The sequence below is a fragment of the Marmota marmota genome, unplaced genomic scaffold, assembly GCF_001458135.2.
Source record: "Marmota marmota marmota unplaced genomic scaffold, marMar, whole genome shotgun sequence".
Lineage (NCBI taxonomy): Eukaryota > Metazoa > Chordata > Mammalia > Rodentia > Sciuridae > Marmota > Marmota marmota.
The window spans coordinates 2,965,972-2,985,845 of record NW_026000001.1 but is presented as its reverse complement, the minus strand read 5'-3'; the positions used below and the strand labels follow the sequence as shown (position 1 = coordinate 2,985,845).

Genomic DNA, 19,874 nt, shown 5'->3' with positions numbered 1-19,874 from the left:
CCGTCCCTACCCAGCCTGCTCCGCGCGGCCGTCCCCGGAAGTGGGCTCTGCGTCCTCGGAAGTGGTGTGTTGCTGCCAGAGCCTCGTGCCGCCGTGAGCAAGGAGCGCCAGTGGCGATGGCCGGGAGGCAGGACATGTTCGACGCCATTGTGATGGCGGATGAGAGGTGAGGGGCACGGCCGGGACCGCGGACGGTGGCTGCCCGCGCCCGAGTGGGCAGCGGTGTCGCGCGAGGGGACCCGGCCGAGCGCCTCGCCGGCCGCCTGCTTCCGGAAGGAGCTGCTGAGCGGCTCCCGAGCGCCCGTCCCGGCGGCGCCGCAGCCCGGTCCGCGTCCCCGAGACGTGGATGCCGGGGTCGGGAAACCGTGGAGCCGGCGGCGTGGCCGGCGAGGGCGGCGGGAGGCTCCGGCCTTGCTGCGGGCCGTCCCTCTCGGGCGGTCCTCTCCCGCGTCCGCCCTGACCGAGGGGGTAGCTTCGCGGGAGAGGGCTGCGGCCGCGGCGGGAACCGGCGGTTGGCCTGGGCTTCGGGCCTCTGCTGCTCGAGCCTGCTCGGCCTGGGCGGGCTGTGGGTGGCACCGAGAGCGGGGGTCCCCCGAAGCACCTCCCTTGGTTTATCGCTGCCTCGCCTCCTCCATCAGATTCCGCGGGGAAGGCTATCAGGAAGGCTACGAAGACGGCAGCAGTTTGGGTCGGATTGAAGGAAGACAGCATGGCGCGCTGCGTGGAGCCAAAATTGGGTCTGAGGTCAGTGGGAGCCTCCGCTCACATGGACGCTTTTCCAGTTTGTAATGTACTCGGATGCTCCGTGTGTTGAGTGGGACACCAAGCTCTGAAGGCCCAAGCCTTGCGTGGGCCTTTCCAGGCTGCCCAGGTCCCTGCGGGAAGTGTTCTTGGGACCCATGGCCGGAGCACGTTGCTGTCTGGAGACCATTAAGTTATGTGGCTGGAGGATGAGAAGCCGTTGGTTGCCTCCACTTGCATTGGAGGCAGGAGGCTGTCTTCAGCCACCTGGGTCCTCTCCCAGAGACCGAGCGCCTGTGTTTGTATTGAGATGCCACAGAACTGCGTTCTTACCTATAAGAGGTTGGCCCTCTTACAGGTAACTGGCCCTGAGTGCAGAGTCTGAGGCAAGGCAGTGAGGACAGCATTCCCTGCGTACCTCTTGCTGAGGTCAGGATGTCCCTCAGCAGCAGTGGGGTCTCCTGAGGCTATGCCCAGATGTCATCCCCAGCTTCAGTCTCATCTGAAGGCTTGGCTAGGGCTGGAGGATCCACCCTGAAGGTGGCACACTTACATGACAGTGGGCATGGACCTCTCCACAAAACCCCTCAGGTCCTCCTAGCACTGAAGGGCAAGTGGTCCAAGAAAGCAACACAGGAGTCCCCATCTCTCTATCCTCAGAATCACACCCTCTCTTTGCCTGCATGTTCTGTGATTGTACAGGCCTCCCTGTGGTCAGGGGAACTGCTCAGGGTGTGAACACAGGGGAGGAATGAGGGCTGGCTGCCCCACTGATTAGCTGCCTAGTTGCCACTGCCCATGCTCCGTGGGTCTTTCCAAAACACTAGCAGAAGCACAGCTGCCTCCACCCCTCCTTGTGTCTAGGAATTTGGTAATTAGATTCAGTGTAGCCAGCTCTTATTAATTTTACTCTCCAACGTCTTTAAAATACAGATTGGGTGCTATCAAGGCTTTGCTTTTGCGTGGAAGCATCTCCTACACAGTGATGCCAGCGAGAGAGACAGGTGAGCTCTGAGCGTCCTTTCCTTTTTTCCAGGAGGGGTGCTGAGTTCACTAACAGTGACCTTGGGCATTAGTTTTCCATTTTTCTCATCTGTTAAGTGGAGAAAATAATAATGTCAAACTTAAATGCTGTTAGATTTAAAGGAAATAATAAAGACAAAATGTTGGGCACATCGTAGTCATTTGATGAACACTGGTAGTTTTCAATTCCCTAAAAAGTTCCTTTCCCAGCCATTCCCCTGGAATCACCAGTGCACCAAGTGCTGTGGACACCAAGACAGTAAAGTGATGTTAAAATTTGTACTTCTCACTCCTGAGCTTCTGATAAACAGATCACCGTCGTCTCAGTGTGACTGGGGCTCAGAAGTGCCCACTCCATGGTCTCCAGTTTAGTATGACCTACCCAGGTGCGTTTGGCTGTGGTAAACTCATTTCTGACACCAGGAGGTGCTGCTGTTATTATCTGAATGGGTTCAGCCTCGCTGCGTCTGCCTGCCCGAGCCCCTTGTGAGCCCGTCTCACCTGTCCTCTTTCTCAGGTTGGAAACAGCCCTCCAGTGAAAGAAAGGCACGTGGCTCTCAGGGGTGAGAGAAAGCAGACTTAAGCTTGAACTCTGCATCGTCTGACACCTCGTGTCCTGGCCCTTGTAGGTGGCATCCCTATTCATGCAGCTTGTCCTTTTATTTGAAGTATCTTGAGTTTTTAGAGCCCAGGCCATACCCATATTCAGAAGTCACAACAAAGGTGCTGTGCCTGAGTGGTTCTGGGGTTGCCTGCGTCTGACTTGTCCCAGTCCCTTGCCTGCTCCACTTGTCTGAGCAGGTGATACTTGTGCAGAGGCTTAGGATAGCTGCTTCTCCCAGCCACAGGGCAGCTGTGGCAGCCTGTGTTGCCACTAGGTGGCGCCCAGAGCTATGCTTTCCACTCAGGGGCCCAGAGGATGAGGAGAGGGAGGGCACCAACTTGAGCTCCTTGGCCAGCTCACTCTCCCCACTTCTAAAGTCTGGCTTTCCTAACTCCTCAGAGCAGCCCACCCAGTCTGTCCAAAAGAAGACAACCTGCTGCCGCTGATGCCAGGCTGGTGGGAACCCTGCCAGCCACCACACATGCAGCCTGGGGTCGCTGAACCCAGAGCCTTGTCTTCACAGGTGTTGGGTTTATAAGTCAGTGCAAAGGGCTGGGCATGCAGCTCAGTATGTAGAGCGTTTGCCCAACCTACACAAGGCCCTGGGTTCCCTCCCCAGCAACACACACACACACACACACACACACACACACACAACACGTCAGTGCACATATTTTCTTCTCTTTCTGGTGCTGGGGATGGAACCCAGGGCCTTGTGCACACCAAGCAAGTGCTCTGCCACTGAGCTACGCCTGCAGCCCAGTATGTTTTTTAAAGTGAGAAAGGGCTGCTAGGTGACATTCGACTGCAAGGATGTGAAAGGGCAAAGACTGTTGTCTGCATGGCCCACATGAAGGAGCGGTAGCTCAGTGCCTGGGAGGTGTGGAGAGGTGGCCCTCAGTCCCGGCATTGGCGCTTGGTCACTCCCAAGATGCTGCTGTTCCCTTCTTAATAGCTGGCGATCCCTGCCACAGCGGTGCTGGCAGGACTGCCCACACCTGTAAATGTGTGCCTACCTGAGCTGCCCGCCAGGTGTGTCTGCAGGTGCTCCCTGAGCAGGGAAGAGGTCACCACCTGCAGAGGGGACGTGGGTGGGATTCTCCCACCCAGAATGCCCCCAACCTCATCTTAGCACCTTCCTCCAGTCTCTGGGAAGCCGGGGCTTGACTGCCTTGCATTGGACTTTCATGGTCTGGCATTTTCCAGGCAAGGTGGTCCTTAGGCGCTGGCTTGCCCTTGGTGAGTGTGCTCACCTGCACCTCTGTGAATACCAGCTCTCAGCCAGCGCGTGGGACCTGGGCTGCTCTGAATGCCATTGCGTGTGTATCCGGCATGCTTGTGTCCTCTGGGACAGGTGGCCCCGAGCAGGGTCATCCTAAGAGTCCCTGTCCCTTGGAAAGCCCTGGGCCCCACCTGGATGTGCATTGAGTGATCTTTAAACTGCCCCAGGGGAGCTGTGGTCCCAGGGTCACTGGAATCGAGGACACTCATATGACCGTGCACGTCCTCTGTCCTACAGTCACACGAATGAGCTAACACTTGTAACCCATGAGCTGTTGTCACTCCCCGTTTTGCAGATAGGACAGCAAGGTTGAAAGATGGGGGTGTCTAAGTGTCTTGGATCAGGGCCTCTCTTTTCTGCCGCGTCCTGTCTCCTTCCCTGGAGAGGCGGCTGGGCGCAGGAATGGCCTGCCCAGCTCTGGCAGGGACGCAGGCACGTCCAGAGGTGGCTGGGTGGAGGTGGCCTGCCCAGCTCTGGCAGGGACGCAGGCACATCTACAGTTGGGACCCTGCTGTCAAGGCGCTGGGTGTGAGTGACAGCCACGTTGGTAGGTAAACCAGCGTGATTTGATGTAATGAGGAAATCCATTTTCTGCCCTAAGCCTGAGCCTTCTCAGCAGGCTTGCTTCTGAGCAGGTGACGGTGTGGCCACTGCACATGTTGGCCTTTTGTGTCCCAAGGATCTGAAGGTCTGCTTCTGTGCTTTCAGCAGGAAGATGAAGGTCTTGGAGTCACTGATGGGAATGATTGAGAAGTTCCCCTACGATGACCCTGCTTACGACAAGCTCCACGAAGACCTGGACAGGATCCGAGGGAAGTTTAGGCAGGTCTGTTTCCTGTGTGCCTGTCCTCGGTGAGCTGGCACAGGCCCTGGGGTTCACTCGGTGGTCTTAGGTCTCGTGCACTCCCATGTGTGCTGTGTGAGTCATTGGAGAGGAGCATTGTCTCTGTGTCCCCATTCTAGACAGCTGAGGACAGTCTGGGGCCCGTGTAAGGACACACCTCAGGGTTTCTGGTGGGGACGAGAACAGCTATAGCCAAGGGAGGGCTTTGCTCTCGCTAGTGAGCAGAAATGCACGAGATTTTAAAACGCTGCCTTTCTTTTGTGTGTTCAGCTGTGTTCATTACTGAATGTTCAGCCTGACTTCAAAATGAGTGCAGAAGGTTCTGGACTTTCATTTTGAAGATGACAGACGGAAGCAGATAAAACTTCAAGGGACAGATGTCTGCATGTTGAGAATGTGATTAAAGACAAACTGATGGGGTATTGGTTGTTCTGGAAGTGGGGGTCCCAGTTTGGCCTCCTTCCCCCTGAGGTTTTGTGCCCGGGTCATTGTGGTGCCCTGTCCCCTGTGCTGTGTGAGCCAGACTGCCCACCGCTGCTCTGGTGTGGGACGCTCCACTGGCCTCCAGCAGGGCAGGCCTGGCTGGTCCTAGACTGTCCCTGAGAAGGAGGGCTGTGGCTGACTTGAGGCAGGTAATGGGAAGTGGGTGTTTCCCCTTAGAGCTCCATGCCGCAGCCCCAGCAGGTAGGTGGAGGTGATGGTACTCCCCTTTACCCGGGAGGAGACTGAGAGCAGCAGCAGTTGTCTGATCTGAGGGCCTCAGCAGCAGAGCCAGGACTTGCACCCGCCAGTCACGCAGCCCGCGAGGTGCTGCCTCCTGGCACTGTGCGGGGTGGCTCCTGAGCACCTGAGAACCCTGCCCTCCATTGCCACTGTGCCGGGCCCCATGGGGCTCCAGTGCTCCACCAGGTTCAGTTTGCCTGGACACTGGCTGAGGAAGAGCGGCCGGCCGATCTTGAGGGGCCCAGGTGTGCCCTTCCCGCTGTCCCCAAGAGGGGGATGGACTTCACAGCATTGAGAAGTGGTTAAGCGGAAGTGTTCTGGATCAGACTCGCCACTGAGCTGCTCTCTACAGAGCGCTGTGCTCACCACGGTCTCCCGCCAGCGCTGGGCGTGGGTTGCTGGAATGGGTTCCTGCACCTGGGTGGGTGGGCAGGTGGTGGCACGTGTTGACACATCCCCACTTGGTTGTCCCGAGCTCACCACAGACTGCCTGTCCCACCGCTGTTCTAGAACGTCTGGCAGCAGTGAGGTGAGGGGACATGGTGAGATTTCATTTCTGAGGGTGCTGCTGCCCTCCCGCTAGGGACAGAGACAGCAGGTCACGCCGGGAGCACCAGGTGCAGGCCCTGTCCTGCAGACTGCCCGCAGCCACCCAGCCTCTAGAAGTCCCGCGGCGCTTCGCCTCCTGTCTCCCCCCGACCTCTGAGGACCAGCGGCGCTTCCCCTCGGGCACAGGGTCTGAGGGCCTCTGGCTGCTGCTTCGCGGTGGGTTTCTCTGTTTCCTAACTTACCCGTTTGATAATGTATTATTTTTCTTATTGGAAAAATAAAAAACATTTTAAAGCAAAATTCTATCTGGGACTGTTTGTAACCCCTCCAGCCACAGTGTTCCCCCTCTGGAGGGTCAGGGTCTGCCTACAGAGGAGGCCTGTGCCCGCCAGCCTCCGGCGGCCGCCTCTCATCCATCCTGCTGCCCTGTCTGTCTGCCTGCCCGCAACCAGTGCCATGCCCCTGGCATGCCCTCCCTCCCTCCCTCCTCAGCCCCTTGCCCCCCCAAACCCCTGCCGCTGTCCCAGCAGCAGCCACCACTTCTGGAGCCACACCTGCTCACTGGTCATCTTCAAGATTGCTGGACACCGACCTTGACCTGTGCCCTCCTGGCCCTTCCTGGAGTACTGGGCCCAGTGTCCGGGATGCCTGGGTCTCCCAGCCAGACCTAGATTGCTGTGCAGACGGGGCCTCCTTAACAGCCGGGGACCTCCAGGGCTGGGCCAGCGGGGGCTGCGTCTCCTCTCCTGGCTGTGGAGGTTGGGCATCTGTGGGAAAGGTCACCTCACTCTGAGAAGGAAGTGCTGTCTTTGGGATGTGATCCCGGGGCCAGCACAGGCAGTGCAGCCAACTGCAGGTGATGAGGCCCTGGAAGGAGCCTGGGCCTTGGTGCCCAGAGGACTGTTGCAGGAACTGGCCTCTCGCTCAGAGCCACCCCTGTCCACTGGCTGAGGCTGTGGTGTTTCCGTTGCTTGCAGACAAGCATCCTGCCCGCTGTCTCCCATCCTGTCCAGCACCATCCTATCAGGCTGGTCTCTGGGTGGTGATCCTCGTCCGCGAGGCCTTGGCTTGGACTTCATCCCCTCTGGTGGGTCTCCTAGGGCGTGGCCGCCCCTCCTTCCTGTTGGAGCTTCAGTGTACCAGTCTCCTGGCTGCCATGACAGAGGCACAGGCCCCGTGGCTTGCCTCCTGGGGGCTGGAGGGGCCCACGAGGGTGCCGCAGGGCTGGTCTTCTGGCAGCCTCTTCTGGTCTGCAGACGGTCTTCTCCCTGTCCTCACGTTGGTGTCCTGGGTCTGCATCCTGATGTTGCTTTTGTTGGTTTTGTTCATGCTAGGCGAGTGCTCCACCACAGAGCCTCCTTCCCTGCCCTTTTAAAATAACATTTGGTATGGCCTCACTGAGTTGCTGAAGCTAGCCTTGAACTTGCGATCCTCTTGCTCCAGCCTCCGAGGCTCTGGGGTTACTGGTGTGTCTCCCTGCGCCCAGCCTGATTTCAGGACCCTCAGGTGTATTAGGACCTGCCTTGAGACTTCATTTTAACTTTATTGCCTTCTTAGAGACCCTCTCTCCAAATACTGTCACACAGGAGGCAGGGGATCAGGGCCTTAGTGCACCGATTCCGTGGGGGCTTGGTCCAGGCTATCCCAGGAGTCCCTCTGGCTACAGCGACAGTTAACTTGGAACTGAGGGCGAGTAAAGCCACCTCTCCAAAGTAGATGTCACATGACTGGGTGCTGCAGGAGCCAGCAGCTGGTGTAGGCAAGGTCAGCCCCCACGGGAGCCGAGTCACGGTGGTGGCTAACTTGCAGCCACTCAGCTGTGCTGAACAAGGCCACCTTTCACTTTCTCTCCGTAACACTGTGGGGAGTGGAGGAGGAGGAGGAGGAGGTGGCAGAAGAGCTGAGAAGCCTAGTTGGCCCTGGCTGCTGGCGGCCGGCCCCTGCCTCTGAGCTGGCTGCTTCCCTCCCCCTTGCTGGTCGCAGTCTGCCCATGGCGGTGGTCAGCGGCTGGCCGCAGGCTGCAGGGGGAGGCACACAGGGCCTGAGCAATCTGCTGGTCACTCGTCCCGAGGCCATTTTCCTGGCAAGGCCTCTCCAGTCCACAGCCTGTCATGCAGCCAGTCTTACATCTCGAAGTCTGAGGAAGGGACAGGCGCGGGACCTGCACTGGCTGCCAGGAGGAGGACAAGCAGTGACCAGTGAGCCCTCAGCTGCCCCAGGCCCTGTGGGCAGCTCTCCCAGGGGTGTGTGTGGCCCCTGGGAGTCCAGAGGCCGGGGTGGCCTTCTGCTATGCCTGGGGACGAGGCCGGGAGGCCCCTGAGAGCCTCCCATTAATCTTCCAGTTGCAGAATTCTCTTCACTGCTGCACTGCCCTGGGGACACCCGTGCGACCTGGATAACAGAACCAAGATTGCTCGTGAGCTCATCCCGACTGACCGCCGCAGTGGTCCTTGGTGGATGAAGAGAGTTGCAGCTCAGGAAACTGAAGACACTGAGCTCTGGGGGCTCATCAGAGCAAATGGGCGCCGGGTTCAGTGTGTCAGAGGACACGGGAGTCCAAGGGAGAGGGATTGCCCCCCAGGCTCAGTGACTTGGTTGTGTCGGGACTTTTCCAAGGAAAGTTGCTCTTTGCCCCTAAATGTCCCGTGATTCTGCGGGGCTGATGATTTCTCAGTGGGCATCGGGCTCCACTGGGAGGGTGCCCTGGCAGAGCCTCCCCAGTCCCTTCAACCAACTGGTTGGCCTCTGGTCATGGGGCTTGGGGCCTCTGTGCTGGGTGATCCCTTGCGGGGTCCTCCAAGCATCATGCGCATGGCGGCGGGACCAGCGTGGAGAGGGCTGGCCTCATGCTCTCAGCAGGGGTACCTGGGCATTCCTGTTCCCCTGCTGGGTGCACCCCAGAAACAGCAGGGGCTTGCTGAGCCTGCTGCTTGGCTTTGAGAGCTCAGCCGGGTCCGTTGCCAGTGGAATTGTGTCCTCCAAAAGGAAACACTGAAGTCTCAGCCCTGGCACCTGGGACTGTGACCTTATTTGGAAATAGGATCTTTGCAGCGTCTACAAAGCTGTAAGTTAAGATGAGGTTGCCCCAGGGTGGATGGGCCCTCGGTCCACTGTGGCGGGGTCCTCCTGAAGGGGGACACACCGAGAAGCACAGTGCGCAGACCGCAGCTCCGCCACAGAAGGAGGCAGGGCCTGGGCTGAGGGAGGAGGGAGGCTGCCGCCCAGGGAGCTCAGCCATGCTGTGCAGGCCCGGTGGACCCCCACCCACCCCTCGGCTTCGCCTACTCACCTGCAAAAGGGTCACCAAATATTCCTCTGCTGCCTTTTTTGTAAATAAAACTTTATTGGCACATAGCCCCACGCATCCTTCACTCAACCGTCTGGCTGACCAGGCACAACACGGTGCCTTGACCGTCCCCTGCTGACCTGCAGTCGCGCACTGTCAGAGTGCAACTACAGGAGAGCAGGCCAGGGCCAGGGCCACACAGCTTACTAGTGTGTCCCCTGCCAGTCACCAGCTCATAGGGCATTCTGGGAGCTGGGGCAGAACTGCTCAGTGGTGTTCAGCACCTCGCCTGGCACGCAGTAGGCGCACTATGAACTTGAGCTGCCCCGGCCCCTGCCCATGGTCACACGAGGGTGAGGAAGACGCCCCTGAGGCCCGGCAGGACTGGGGCCTGGGCAGCTGGTCCTGGTTGGGCCACTTAGCTCTGGAGCAGCCGCCACTGGCGGGCCCGCCTCCGCTGTCGCTAGGTGAAAATTAAAGGATTAATGGACGCTGGCTTTGATAGGCTCAAGGCCACCAAAGCCCCTCAGCGGAGAGTTCCACATTCCCTCTTCCCCGTCCTCCTTGTGTGCCCCTGTGAGTGGTGGTGACAATGGCCCCCGGATGTGGGCCCCAAGGCCAGCCGCCCCAGTGCTGCCCGCCCACCCGTCCGCGGGCTATTGTCTGCCCGGGCCCTGCAGTGTGGCGCTGGGCTGGTGGGGCCCCGCGGGCAGGGGGACTGTGGGAACGGATTAGAGGTCCTGGGCTTTCTTCCCCGTCTTGCATAAACTCTTGATCAAAGACATTCCTGGGATGACAGAGCCCTGCGAGAGGCCAGCCCAGCATGCCCAGCGTGGGGGACGCGCACCCCGTGCCCCTGCCGGCCGGTGCAGCCTGCCGCAGCCTGCTGGCCTGGCCCACCGTGCAGCGTGCTCTCAGCACACGGCCTGCGGCCTGCAGACGGTGACGGTGACGGTGACGGAGGGCGCAGGCAGAGGCCGCCATCCCAACAGATGTGAGGCCAGGCCCTGCTGCAGGGCCTTTTGGGAGGGTCACATCATGAGCGAGGACAGCACTGCTGCGGCGCCCTCGCTCCTCTGGATGCTGAGGGACACTGCCCACCCGGTCTTCCCCCCAGAAACACGCACGTGCCACTCTGCCAGCCTCTCCCCGCGTCTTGATGACCCAGGCTGCTGCCTGGGCCCCGGGAGCCCGACCCTCCTCAGTGCCCACAACTCAGTACATTAGCTGAGACTGGCCTGAGGGTGACCCCTGGAGCCTCAGACGTAGGACTGGAGATCCCAAGACCTCCATCCCCTGGAGGGGCTCAGGACCAAAGCGGAAGGTTGCCAGGGCCACCTCTGTGGGTGTGAGGGTGTGGACGCCCTCATGGAGGCCGCCTTTGTTTCGAGCATTGAGGAGCAAGCAGAGATGGTCAGGGGTGGAGGGCCAGGCAACGGCACAGGCTCAGAACCTGCAGCCTGGAGCAGTCGGGCGTGCCCAAAGCCCGGGGCAGAACCAAGGTCCAGGGAATGGAGGCTGGGAGGGCAGGGCCTCAGGGACCTCGGGCCAGCTGGAAGCAGAGAGGAGCCCAATGGGTTGTGGACAGAGGGAGGGGGGCTGCCTGGGCACTGGCAGGCTGGTCAGGGGGCAGGAGGGCCCCACCGACTGGGTAGCAGGGAGAGCTGACCAGCCAGGCTTCATCTCCAGAGACCCTCAGAGGGCAGGTCTTGCTGTCCTTCTGTGACTGGAGAGACCAGCACCCAGCAGGGCACCCTGGGGGGTGTCAGCTGAGCTTGAGGGCCAGGATCACAGTCTGGGGTGCCAGCGACATTGTGGGTTTCACTGCCTGGCCAAGGAGTGTGCTTTAATGGTCAGCCATCACTGTGGGCACCGATGCCAACGAGGAGGCCATCAGGGAACCCTGCCCTGGGCCCAAACCCTCCTCCACCCGACAGGGGCGTCCTCCTTGCTGGCCCCTCTGCCCTGCCCCTGGTGCGCTCCTCCCTGCCTGCCCGTCTGGGGGCGCCCTCCCCTGCCTTGCACCTGGGCTGTCCTCGCTGCTCCCCGACTGGACAGCAGGACCTAGGCCACGCTTGCAGTCACATGGGCCTAGGCTGGGGACCTGGCTTCCTGCCCCAACAGGGACCTAGTTCTGGTCAGAGCTGGGCCACTGCCATGGTGAGCCTGACCGCTTCACTGTAGGTGGCTCTGCCCAAGGAGAAGGCTGGGCTCTCCTAAGTCATCGGAGGAGCCAGGTCGTGGCCTTCCCAGCTCCCTAGAGCTCTTGCTGTGACACTGCCAGGGGCCTCATCTGCCTTCCGGAACCCCCACCTTTAGGAGAAGGGCTGGCAGTGACCGTGGAGGCCAGGCGCCCCCTGCACACCCCACCTTCCTCTCAGAAGCGCGGGAGCCCACCGTGCGCCACCCAGGCTACGCCTTTCCCCGGGGCTGGGACATAAGCTGGTCACACCCAGAAGCCAGAGGCAGATGATGCAGGGGTCCAGCAAGGCCTCCCAGGTGCCGTGTGAAAGGCTGCCCTGGCCTGTGGCCCTCAGGCTGCGAGCTTTGGCAGCACCCAAGGACCATGATTCACCCAAAGCACACAGCAGTTTGCGCCAGGAGAGGGCCAGTGGACACGCCTCTGTTTACCTTCCCAGATGCAATAACCCAGGGAGGGCACACTGGCCGGTGAGGGCCAGGAGATGCTCCTGATCAATGGCACCGCTAGTATCTCCGGCGCCAGGACTGCTGGCTTGTGTGGTCCCAGGCGCCACCTGCAAATTCTTGGGAATCTCCTGGGGTCCAAACTGCCCCTCCCTCCTGGCACCCCAGGGACTCCTCCCAGATGTGCACCTACAAGCTGGGTGGGGTCTGGCCCCCACCCATGAGAAATCATTTGACAATGTCAGCAGACACTGCTGGTGTCAAGGGGCAGGGCTACAGTCATCTAGCAGGTGGAGGTCAGGATGTCACTGCAGAGCACAGGATGACCTGGCCACGCGCCCCCTCCCTGTCTCCAGGCGGCCTGGGAAACACACAGGCAACACACTGGGGTTTGACCAATTTTATTTCTAGACTTTTCATGTTTGTTTGTGTCTCTGCTGGGAATGTGCCAGTTCCCTGTCTGTGCTGGGAAGCACCGTGTGTCCACCAGGCACAGACCCAGGCTGCTCACCACCAGACCTTCACAGGCTCTCGCATCACAGGACACACTGCTGTGCTCTGTGGACCTGCCACCAGCCTTTGGCCTTCAGGCAGTGTTCAAGACATCTGCCCCCACCCGCGACTATGGACACACCACCCACTTGAGAACCCTGCTCCCTTCAGGCAGATGCCGCAGCCAGGATGGTCGCGGTAAGTGGAAACCGGGCTCTGGAGGGCGGGCGGGCGGCCAGTCCGTACCGGCACCTGCCAGGCCCCCAGCACAGACCCACCCCGCTGGGGCACAAAGGGTACAGATCCTTTGGGTTTGGCAGCTTGCTAGGGGACCGGGCACACGGCACTGTGAGCTGGCTTGGTTGAGATTTGGAGTCTTTAATTTAGCATCATGCTGTAATCAACAAACAAGAACAAACAGAACACTAGCACATGGAACAGAGGAAACGCACCCGAAACTCGAACAATTCCAGAAGCGATTCCAATCATCCCGATGACGAGTCCTACGGCCCAGCACCACAGTGGCACGTAAGACAGACTGGTATCACAATAATAATAACATGCAATGTTCGCAACTACACGTCAAGAGCGGCACAGCTGGCGAAGCTATACCACAATGGCACGTCCAGACCGGCTGAGCCCAGCACTACAGGCGCAGGGACACAGCTGGGCAGCGACAGGCCTGCGCAGGTCTCCTGGACGTGGGGCCGTCTTGGGATCCGTCTGTGTGTCTGTCCACGAGGCAGACAGAGCCGACTGGTGGGTCTACACATGGCTAAGTGAAGCATGAGGTATCGTGAACAGGGACCTTTTTGGAATAGAGCAGTAATCACATCAAGTCAAAATTGATCACATAAAAAAAAAAAAAAAAACTACAAAAAAGGGCATCTGTAATACAATTTTCTATGAAAAAATTAAAACGAGCACATGGCAGTATATGACATCGTAAAACAAAAACTGATCCTCCCATAGCAGCAAAACAACGTGAAAGAGATAGAAGCTGTGAACAGTTTCCGACTGCGGGAAGTCACCGGTAGCAGCGCAATAGGAAGTGGAGCCACGGCCTGTCCCTCCTGTGGGCACTGCCCGTCCCCTAGGGAGCCTCCCGCCACACTCCTCCCTCACGTGCTCTCTCCAGCCTCCGCCTCCGCCTCCACACTCTTGCCACCTCCCCTCAACACGTCCTCAATGCAAAGGTACAGGGCCAGGATGGGCAGGGATGAGAAGGTCCTGGACCCCTCTCCTCTCAAGCACCCTTGCGTCCCTGTGCCTTGGGTGCCTCTAGAGCAGACCACTTTGGGAACCGCCCCACAGGCCGAGTCCAGGTCTGAGCGGTCTCTCTTGAGATCTTCCCTCACCTACCAAAGGCCCCATCTTTTCACCTGCAGCTCAAAGGCAGAAAGGGTTGAGTGTTGAAATCAAGGGAGACTGCATCACGTTATAAATCATACTGGCCTTACGAGCATCCTCTGCAATAAATATTCTTTTTAGCCTTAACTATAAATTATATATTTTAGTGTTTAAAAACCTTCCGCTGTGAAATACCTAAAAGTAACCCTTACACTACTTGTTCTCTAGGTGAACCTTTGAGGTCCCTACTTTCAAACACCAGTTGGCACCAAAGGATTCCCGCGAACTTCGACCTCTCTACAGGACAGGAAGGGGCCTACATCCTGGCACTGTGACACGGACCTTTTTCTTCTTGACTGGTACAAAACCCTCAGGAACACCCTCTCGCTGACACCACGGGGTCACACCCTTGCGGTCCTGTGCACGCAGGAACGTGAATATTCCCCGCCATTCCACTGGGAAACCGCCCCGCACGTGACAGCGAAGTTGCCTCTAACTGCTGGACCAAAGTGCTTTGACATGGAACGGTTTAGAATATCAAGAAAGAAAACACAAAACCCCAAAATGATAAGAAGAAAGTAGCTGTGGATTGAACCTGATGTGAACAGGCGGCAGGACCGACGGGCGAGAACCCAGCATCTCACGAGCAGGTAACTACAAAAATAGGAAGATTATAAAAATAGAATCTATCATGTCGCTCTTTGCTTCCCTCCACAGCAGCACGTGGTGGTGGACAGCTGGCCTTTCCCGAGCTCCCTGGCTGGCACCTGCAGACTGGTGCCCAGGTGGGGGTCCCCAGGCACAAGAGCCCGGGCCGCGCCCCACACCATGCCGACCCATCAGCAAGCTGCAGAGGTCACACGCCTACCTACCTAGGAGATAAACACACAAACGAGTGACTACGTGACAAGCAAGCGGGGGGGCACAGAGCTAGGGCCGTGCGAAGCCGTGCCTCTCAGGGGAGCGGGGACACACTTCCTACCTAACCCTCTTCTACTTTAAAATGGTTTTTCAAATTTTTCTTTTTTTTTTTAAGAAGTTTTTATGCTTTTTTCTTTTCTGAACACACACAAAGAATCCGACCTAGCCCTCGGGGACCCTCGTGCGTGTTAATGCTATCCTTACAAGAGACACGCGCGCATTCACATACAGCTACTTGATTACGGAGTAAAATCCTCTATTTTGTAGCACAACGCCCCTCCCCCCACTCAAGGTCATGCAAATTCTATCTTTTCTTTCTTTTTTAAAGACAGTTTTCAGGATTTTTTTCCTTTTCTTTTGCTTAAGTCAGAGACGGAAGGGAGAAAGAGGAAAGGAGAAGGAGACTTTCCCTTCTGTTAGCAAAATGTCCCCGAAAAGAGGGACTTTGCCTGGAGCACTGCGGGCGGCCCCTCCCAGGCTGCGGGGCTGGGGCCGCTGCTGGGTGCTCCGTGGTGCCGCCGGCGGGGCGCCTCAGACGTCCACGTCCCGCACATCGGTGGGCGTGCAGGCCAGGTCGGCCCCCGCCGCCTCCTCCACCTCCTCCTCGGAGGCCTTGGGGTCCAGGTTCTGCTGGGCCTGGCGCAGGCTGGACTCCAGCAGGGCTTCGATCTGCTCCTGGCAGGCGCGGAGGCAGTCCTGGGAGAGACGGTGGGAGGGAGGGTCCTAAGGAGGAGGCCCACACAGGACCTCAGCCCCAACGCCAGCCCAGGAACTAGTCACAGGTGCCACCTCTGGTCCCCGGCAACCCCTGGCCTGCTGACCTCACCTGGGAATAAATGCTTCCGCTTCTGCCTCTGCCACGAGACCGTGGCCGTCTTGTGGGAACGAACACACACCAGGTGTCCTCTGCCTAGCCCACCTCCCAGCAGACACCGGCTTCTTGGAATCCTCCAGAACCCTCACCCCCAGAGGCCCTCCCGGCCTCCAGAGGAGGCGTCTCCCAGCAGCGCCCTTTAGCTGTGCTTGGTGCTGGGTGGCTTCTGAGTGAAGGAGCTGGCTGCAGTGTCAGGCTGTGTGTCCCCAGTGCTGGGATGTCACAGAGGTGGGCTTCTGAGACCCAGCAGTCTCTAGCCTAGGAAAGTCCTTCCCACAAGGAACAGGGCCCAGGGGTCACCTGGTGCAGCCTAACATCTCAAGCAGGGTGGCACTGCCAACCGCCCCAGGCCAGCAGGGCTTGAGGGCCCCAGGGCCAAGTGCAGGGCTTGTGCCCCCCCCCCCCCCCCCCCACACCGTTAGCCGCTCATCACGGTGGACAAGGCGGCAGGGTGTGGTGCAGTTCCATCTTACAGATGGGAACACCAGGTCCACAGGCCTGGGGCGGGAGCCCTGGCTGCACCCGCCAGCCTCCAGGCACCTTCTCAGGAGCCCCTGGCGCCCTGGGAGCCCCGTGTTGGAGGGGGCAACTGAGAGGTGCAAGAGTGGTCCCCGGGCTGCCACACCCTACCCTGGCTGTGCTCCCTCCCAGCAGCCCCACGCTGAGGTCAGAGTGGGGCTGGACTAGGCCTTCTGGGCACTTTCTGCCTTGTCCCTGTCCCCGCACTGTCCTGCCAGGCCTCCCCAGTGGATGGTGCCCTTTACTGGTGGCCAGAAGCCCCAGGCAGGGCTGTCTGCTCCCTGGTCAAGGGGCACATGGACATTTCTGGAACACACCCTCTGCCACACTGGAGTCCTTTGTGGACTTGTCTGCCAAAGGTGGCTGCCCCCAGGAGGCCCGTGGTCTGGCAGGGGACTTGGGGAAGGCAGTTTGGGCCCAGGCCCCAGGAGGAGAGGAAGAGCCCGTGTGGGAGTGAAGCCCAGCTCGCCAGGGAGGAGTCCAGGGCCTTGCTGCCTGGGGCGCTTTCTGAGTCCAGCTCAGTATGTCTGGCTGGGAAAGCCGACAGTCATTTCAGCCTCAACTGCTCTTCTGGTGCGCGTCATTAACATCTGATGAAAACAGTCTCTATTCACATGAGGGCAGCTGCGGCCCTTCCTGCACCGGCCAGGAGGCACCCACTGTCGGCCAGCGATGTACCCGGGAAGCCCTCCCCGAGCGGCCGCCGGGTGAGCAGCCTCACCCACGTGTTGGGGGTGGAACCAGGGCCCCTCGTGCTGGACAGGCACCCTGCCCAGAGCTGGCCCAGCCCAGCACTTTGTTTCTGTGGAGAGATTTCCTCTCCAGCTCTGTCCTTGCAGCTGGGGGACACTGCTGCTCCCGGCAGCGGCCAGGAGAGGACGACGCTCACCCCAAGCAGGTGAGGCCAGGCGGTGGGTGGGAGGGAGGCGTCTCACCCTCTCAGGGGTCATGCATAGGCTGGGCTGCCAGCTGTCCAGCAGGAACCCCGGGCTGGGGACAAGCAGGCAGAGTGTCTGGCTGGGACCCCCAGGAGCCCTTTAGACGCTCCCCGGCCAAGGGCCGCCTCGGCAAGCCCACCTGGACCAAGCCAGGGTTACGGCCCAGGGCCACTCCCTCAAGCACACCGGGCAGAGCTGACCCCCAGCCTCGCTGGTCTAATTCACCTGGGCCAGGGGCCGGGGCTTCACAAGAGCCCTTTAAGGCGCTGCTTACTGGCCACGCACACTGTGGTCCAGACACAGCCTGGTGGCGCTGCCCCAGCCCCATGACCACACAGTTCATCACCAGGTGTGCGGAGCCTGCCTGCTGGTGGCTGTTTCTTCTGCTGCCTAATCCTGGAACTCCTAGTGGGGTGACAGCAGCCTGTGAGGACCCTCTGTCTAGTTGACAAGCCTCAGGCCCCCTGGGAGGGATGGGAGAAGCTGGCACTGTCAGCTGTGACCATCACAGTCCCTTAGACACAAATAAGTCCTGAGATCAGGGAGCGGTTGGGGGCCCAGGTCCTGCTCAGCACCCTAGACGGTCCTGAGCTGAGCAGGCCCCAGCCCGGTCATTCCCTGGGTCGCCCTAGCACCTCCCCGGCTTTAGACATCTCTCGCTCCCATCACTCACCGGGTCACACTTGATCACTCTGGAGAGGAAGTGGGTCAGGCGATAGCAGGACAGGAAGGTGTTGGGGCTGCCCAGGTGGAGGCCCTGCACTGCGGCCACCACGCTCCCAGCTGCCACCATGGAGGGTGGGTTAGAAATGAACTTCACGTCTGCAGGAAAGCGGGAGAAGGGGCTGTGAGTGGGGATATGGCAGGACCGCCCAATTCAGGCATGCTGGCCCCATGTTCAGGTCTTCCCAGCCTTCCACACTGCTGGGCACCCGGACAGCAGGAGTCGCCAGGGGATAGCCACCAACGCCAGCATGCATGCCCTCAGAATCTGCTGCTACCTAGGAGCAGGGACTCCAGAGAGTTGGTCCATTCCAGAAGGCCACCGCAAAGCTACAGAGTGTGGACAGCCAGCCGCTTCCAAGTCCCTCAGCGACTGAACCCTGGTCAGCACCCAGCAGGGAGGGTGTGATGGGGCAGTCATGTTCCAGCTGCCCCAGGAGGGCCTGGCCTGGCGCTCAGCAAAGGAAGGAACCCTCTGGCCACCCACCAAGGCCCACTCCTGCCCTCTGCTGTCAGCCCTGGTCAGCCACGGGACAGCTTTCTGCGCCTCCTCCCACACCTGACCATTTCCCCGCCTCCTGATCTCCAAAGTTGGGAGGCACACAGTTCATATCGTGGTTGCCACACGAGATGCCCCAACCAGGCAAGCGGGCAGCTGTGGCCAGCCAAGCAGAGCTTCCCAGGCAGCGTCACTGGGCCACAGCATGCCCATGGCCCAGCCTCCTGAGGCCGAGTCCCGCCCCTTCCCTCCCTGGGTCCTAGGGACCCCACACTCCTGTGCCCCTGCTGGTGGGAGGTAAGCCCCAGTGCTGAGCCGGGCAGCCCATCTCACCTCCCCGAGTCACAGCAGGACGTCCCCTCAGGACGACACTTGGAGGTCCCCCCAGACCACTGCAGTCATGGGCACCCGCTTCTTTCTTTCCCGCCTGCCCCCATTCCAGAGCAGCCCGAGGGCCTGAGGGCCACCTTCTTGTTCTACTCCATGAGGACTTTCTGGTGGGGATGGTCACCAACTTCACCCAGGAACCTGGGCCCTGGGCCAGGCCTGGACGAGGGAAGGGACAGTGTGCATCTTGTCCACTCCCAAAGCCTCATCTCGTGCCACTGAGCGCCTGGGAACAGGGGTCTCAAGTGAGCTGAACAGCAGCCGGCTGGCCCCAGGGGAGGCCCCACCAGCTGGGGTGCCACCGCCACCTGAGGCAGACCCCGCTCCTGGGTGGCGTCATAGACTACAAGAAGAAATCTGCCTCTCCCCTGCAACGGAGCCCTCGGCCAGGCTGGGCAGCGGGGCCCGGAACAGAGACCGCTTCACCGAGGCAAATCAGGGGGCACACAGCAAAGCTGCCCCTGAGGGACAGCGGAGAGGTCCAGGCTGGGGGACGGGGGAGGGGCGACCTCCAAGGCCACAGTGAGCACAAAGCCGGTGCCCCACCCCCAGGTGGAGGGGCAGAGGGGTGGCCAGGCAGGCCAGCAAGGGACAGCCAGAATTAAACCCAAAGCTCCGACATTTACTTCCATGGTGGTCTGATGGGTGACGGCACACACGGTCGCGGGAGCTGGGGCAGGGCTGGCCCCTGCCAAGACCCCCGTCACTCAATCATGTGCTCATGGAAAACGTGCTGGTCCTTCACCAAGCTGTGTGCAAACAGGCAGCGCCAGGGCCTGCGAGGAAAGGCACGCCTGCGATCCCAGTCACTCAGGAGGCTGAGGCCCACCACAGAGGCCACCCAGAGGGGACGCCCTGGCCACGGGCAGGTGCAAAGCTGAAGTGGGGGGCTCCTGAGGAGCCCCATGTCAAAGGCCCTAGAGCAGCCAGGAGACCTGGCCATAGCCTGGGTGCTCTGCACTCCCTGCCAGCATGGGGCCTGCAGGGGAGGCCCAGCAAGGGAGGCTGAGGGAGGCCAGGCCCGTCCAGCAGCATCTCCAGGAAACTGCAGTGTCTCCCCAGCCACTTCAGATCCATAAAAGGCTGCCCGGAGCTCCAGAGCCGCTCTGCAGAGGAACTCCAGCCAGAGGAGGCCTCCCTGCTGCCCCAGGGCCAGCCCCAACAGGCTGGTCACACTCTCAGAACCCACCCCCCGCCTGGCTCGAGAGGACCTGGAGGGACATGTGCCCTCAGCAGGGCAGGACAGTGGAGGCCAAGCAGCCCCTGTACCAGCAGTTCCAGAGGACCAGGCAGCAGGGCTCTGCTCCTCCGGGTAGGTGGGAGAAGACATCAACTGCCCCCTTTGATACCACCTTGCCAGTGGCCCTCAAGTGACCCAGGGCGAGCTCCAAACAGAAGTAGCACCTGAGGCCTAACCAGGGCCACAGCCAAGCTGGGGAAGAGCTGGGTCCCCCATCAGGGGTCCAAAAATCC

General features: G+C 60.1%; 2 protein-coding genes across 4 annotated transcripts in view; one reads left to right on the top strand and one right to left on the bottom strand.

Annotated features, from left to right (window-relative positions):
• The window catches only part of Lto1 (LTO1 maturation factor of ABCE1), a 7,441-nt gene extending 1,375 nt beyond the window's left edge, over positions 1–6,066 (top strand). Inside the window, exons 2-6 of one of the 3 annotated variants that reach the window (XM_015503292.2) lie at positions 1–166; positions 639–744; positions 1,675–1,745; positions 4,359–4,476; positions 4,765–6,066. In XM_015503292.2, the coding sequence (XP_015358778.1) occupies positions 117–166; positions 639–744; positions 1,675–1,745; positions 4,359–4,476; positions 4,765–4,833 (414 nt within the window). In that variant the 5' untranslated portion in view covers positions 1–116 and the 3' untranslated portion in view covers positions 4,834–6,066. Of the gene's footprint in view, positions 167–638; positions 745–1,674; positions 1,746–4,358; positions 4,503–4,764 lie in introns of all 3 variants that reach the window. The other 2 variants (XM_048807821.1, XM_015503293.2) reach the window with 2 other exon arrangements.
• Positions 6,067–12,083: 6,017 nt separating this feature from the next.
• Positions 12,084–19,874, bottom strand: part of Ccnd1 (cyclin D1) — a 13,583-nt gene continuing 5,792 nt past the window's right edge. Inside the window, exons 2-3 of the mRNA XM_015503058.2 lie at positions 17,466–17,667; positions 12,084–15,157 (exon numbers count right to left, since the gene is read on the bottom strand). Of these exons, the coding sequence (XP_015358544.1) occupies positions 14,993–15,157; positions 17,466–17,667 (367 nt within the window). The 3' untranslated portion in view covers positions 12,084–14,992. The remainder of the gene's footprint in view (positions 15,158–17,465; positions 17,668–19,874) is intronic.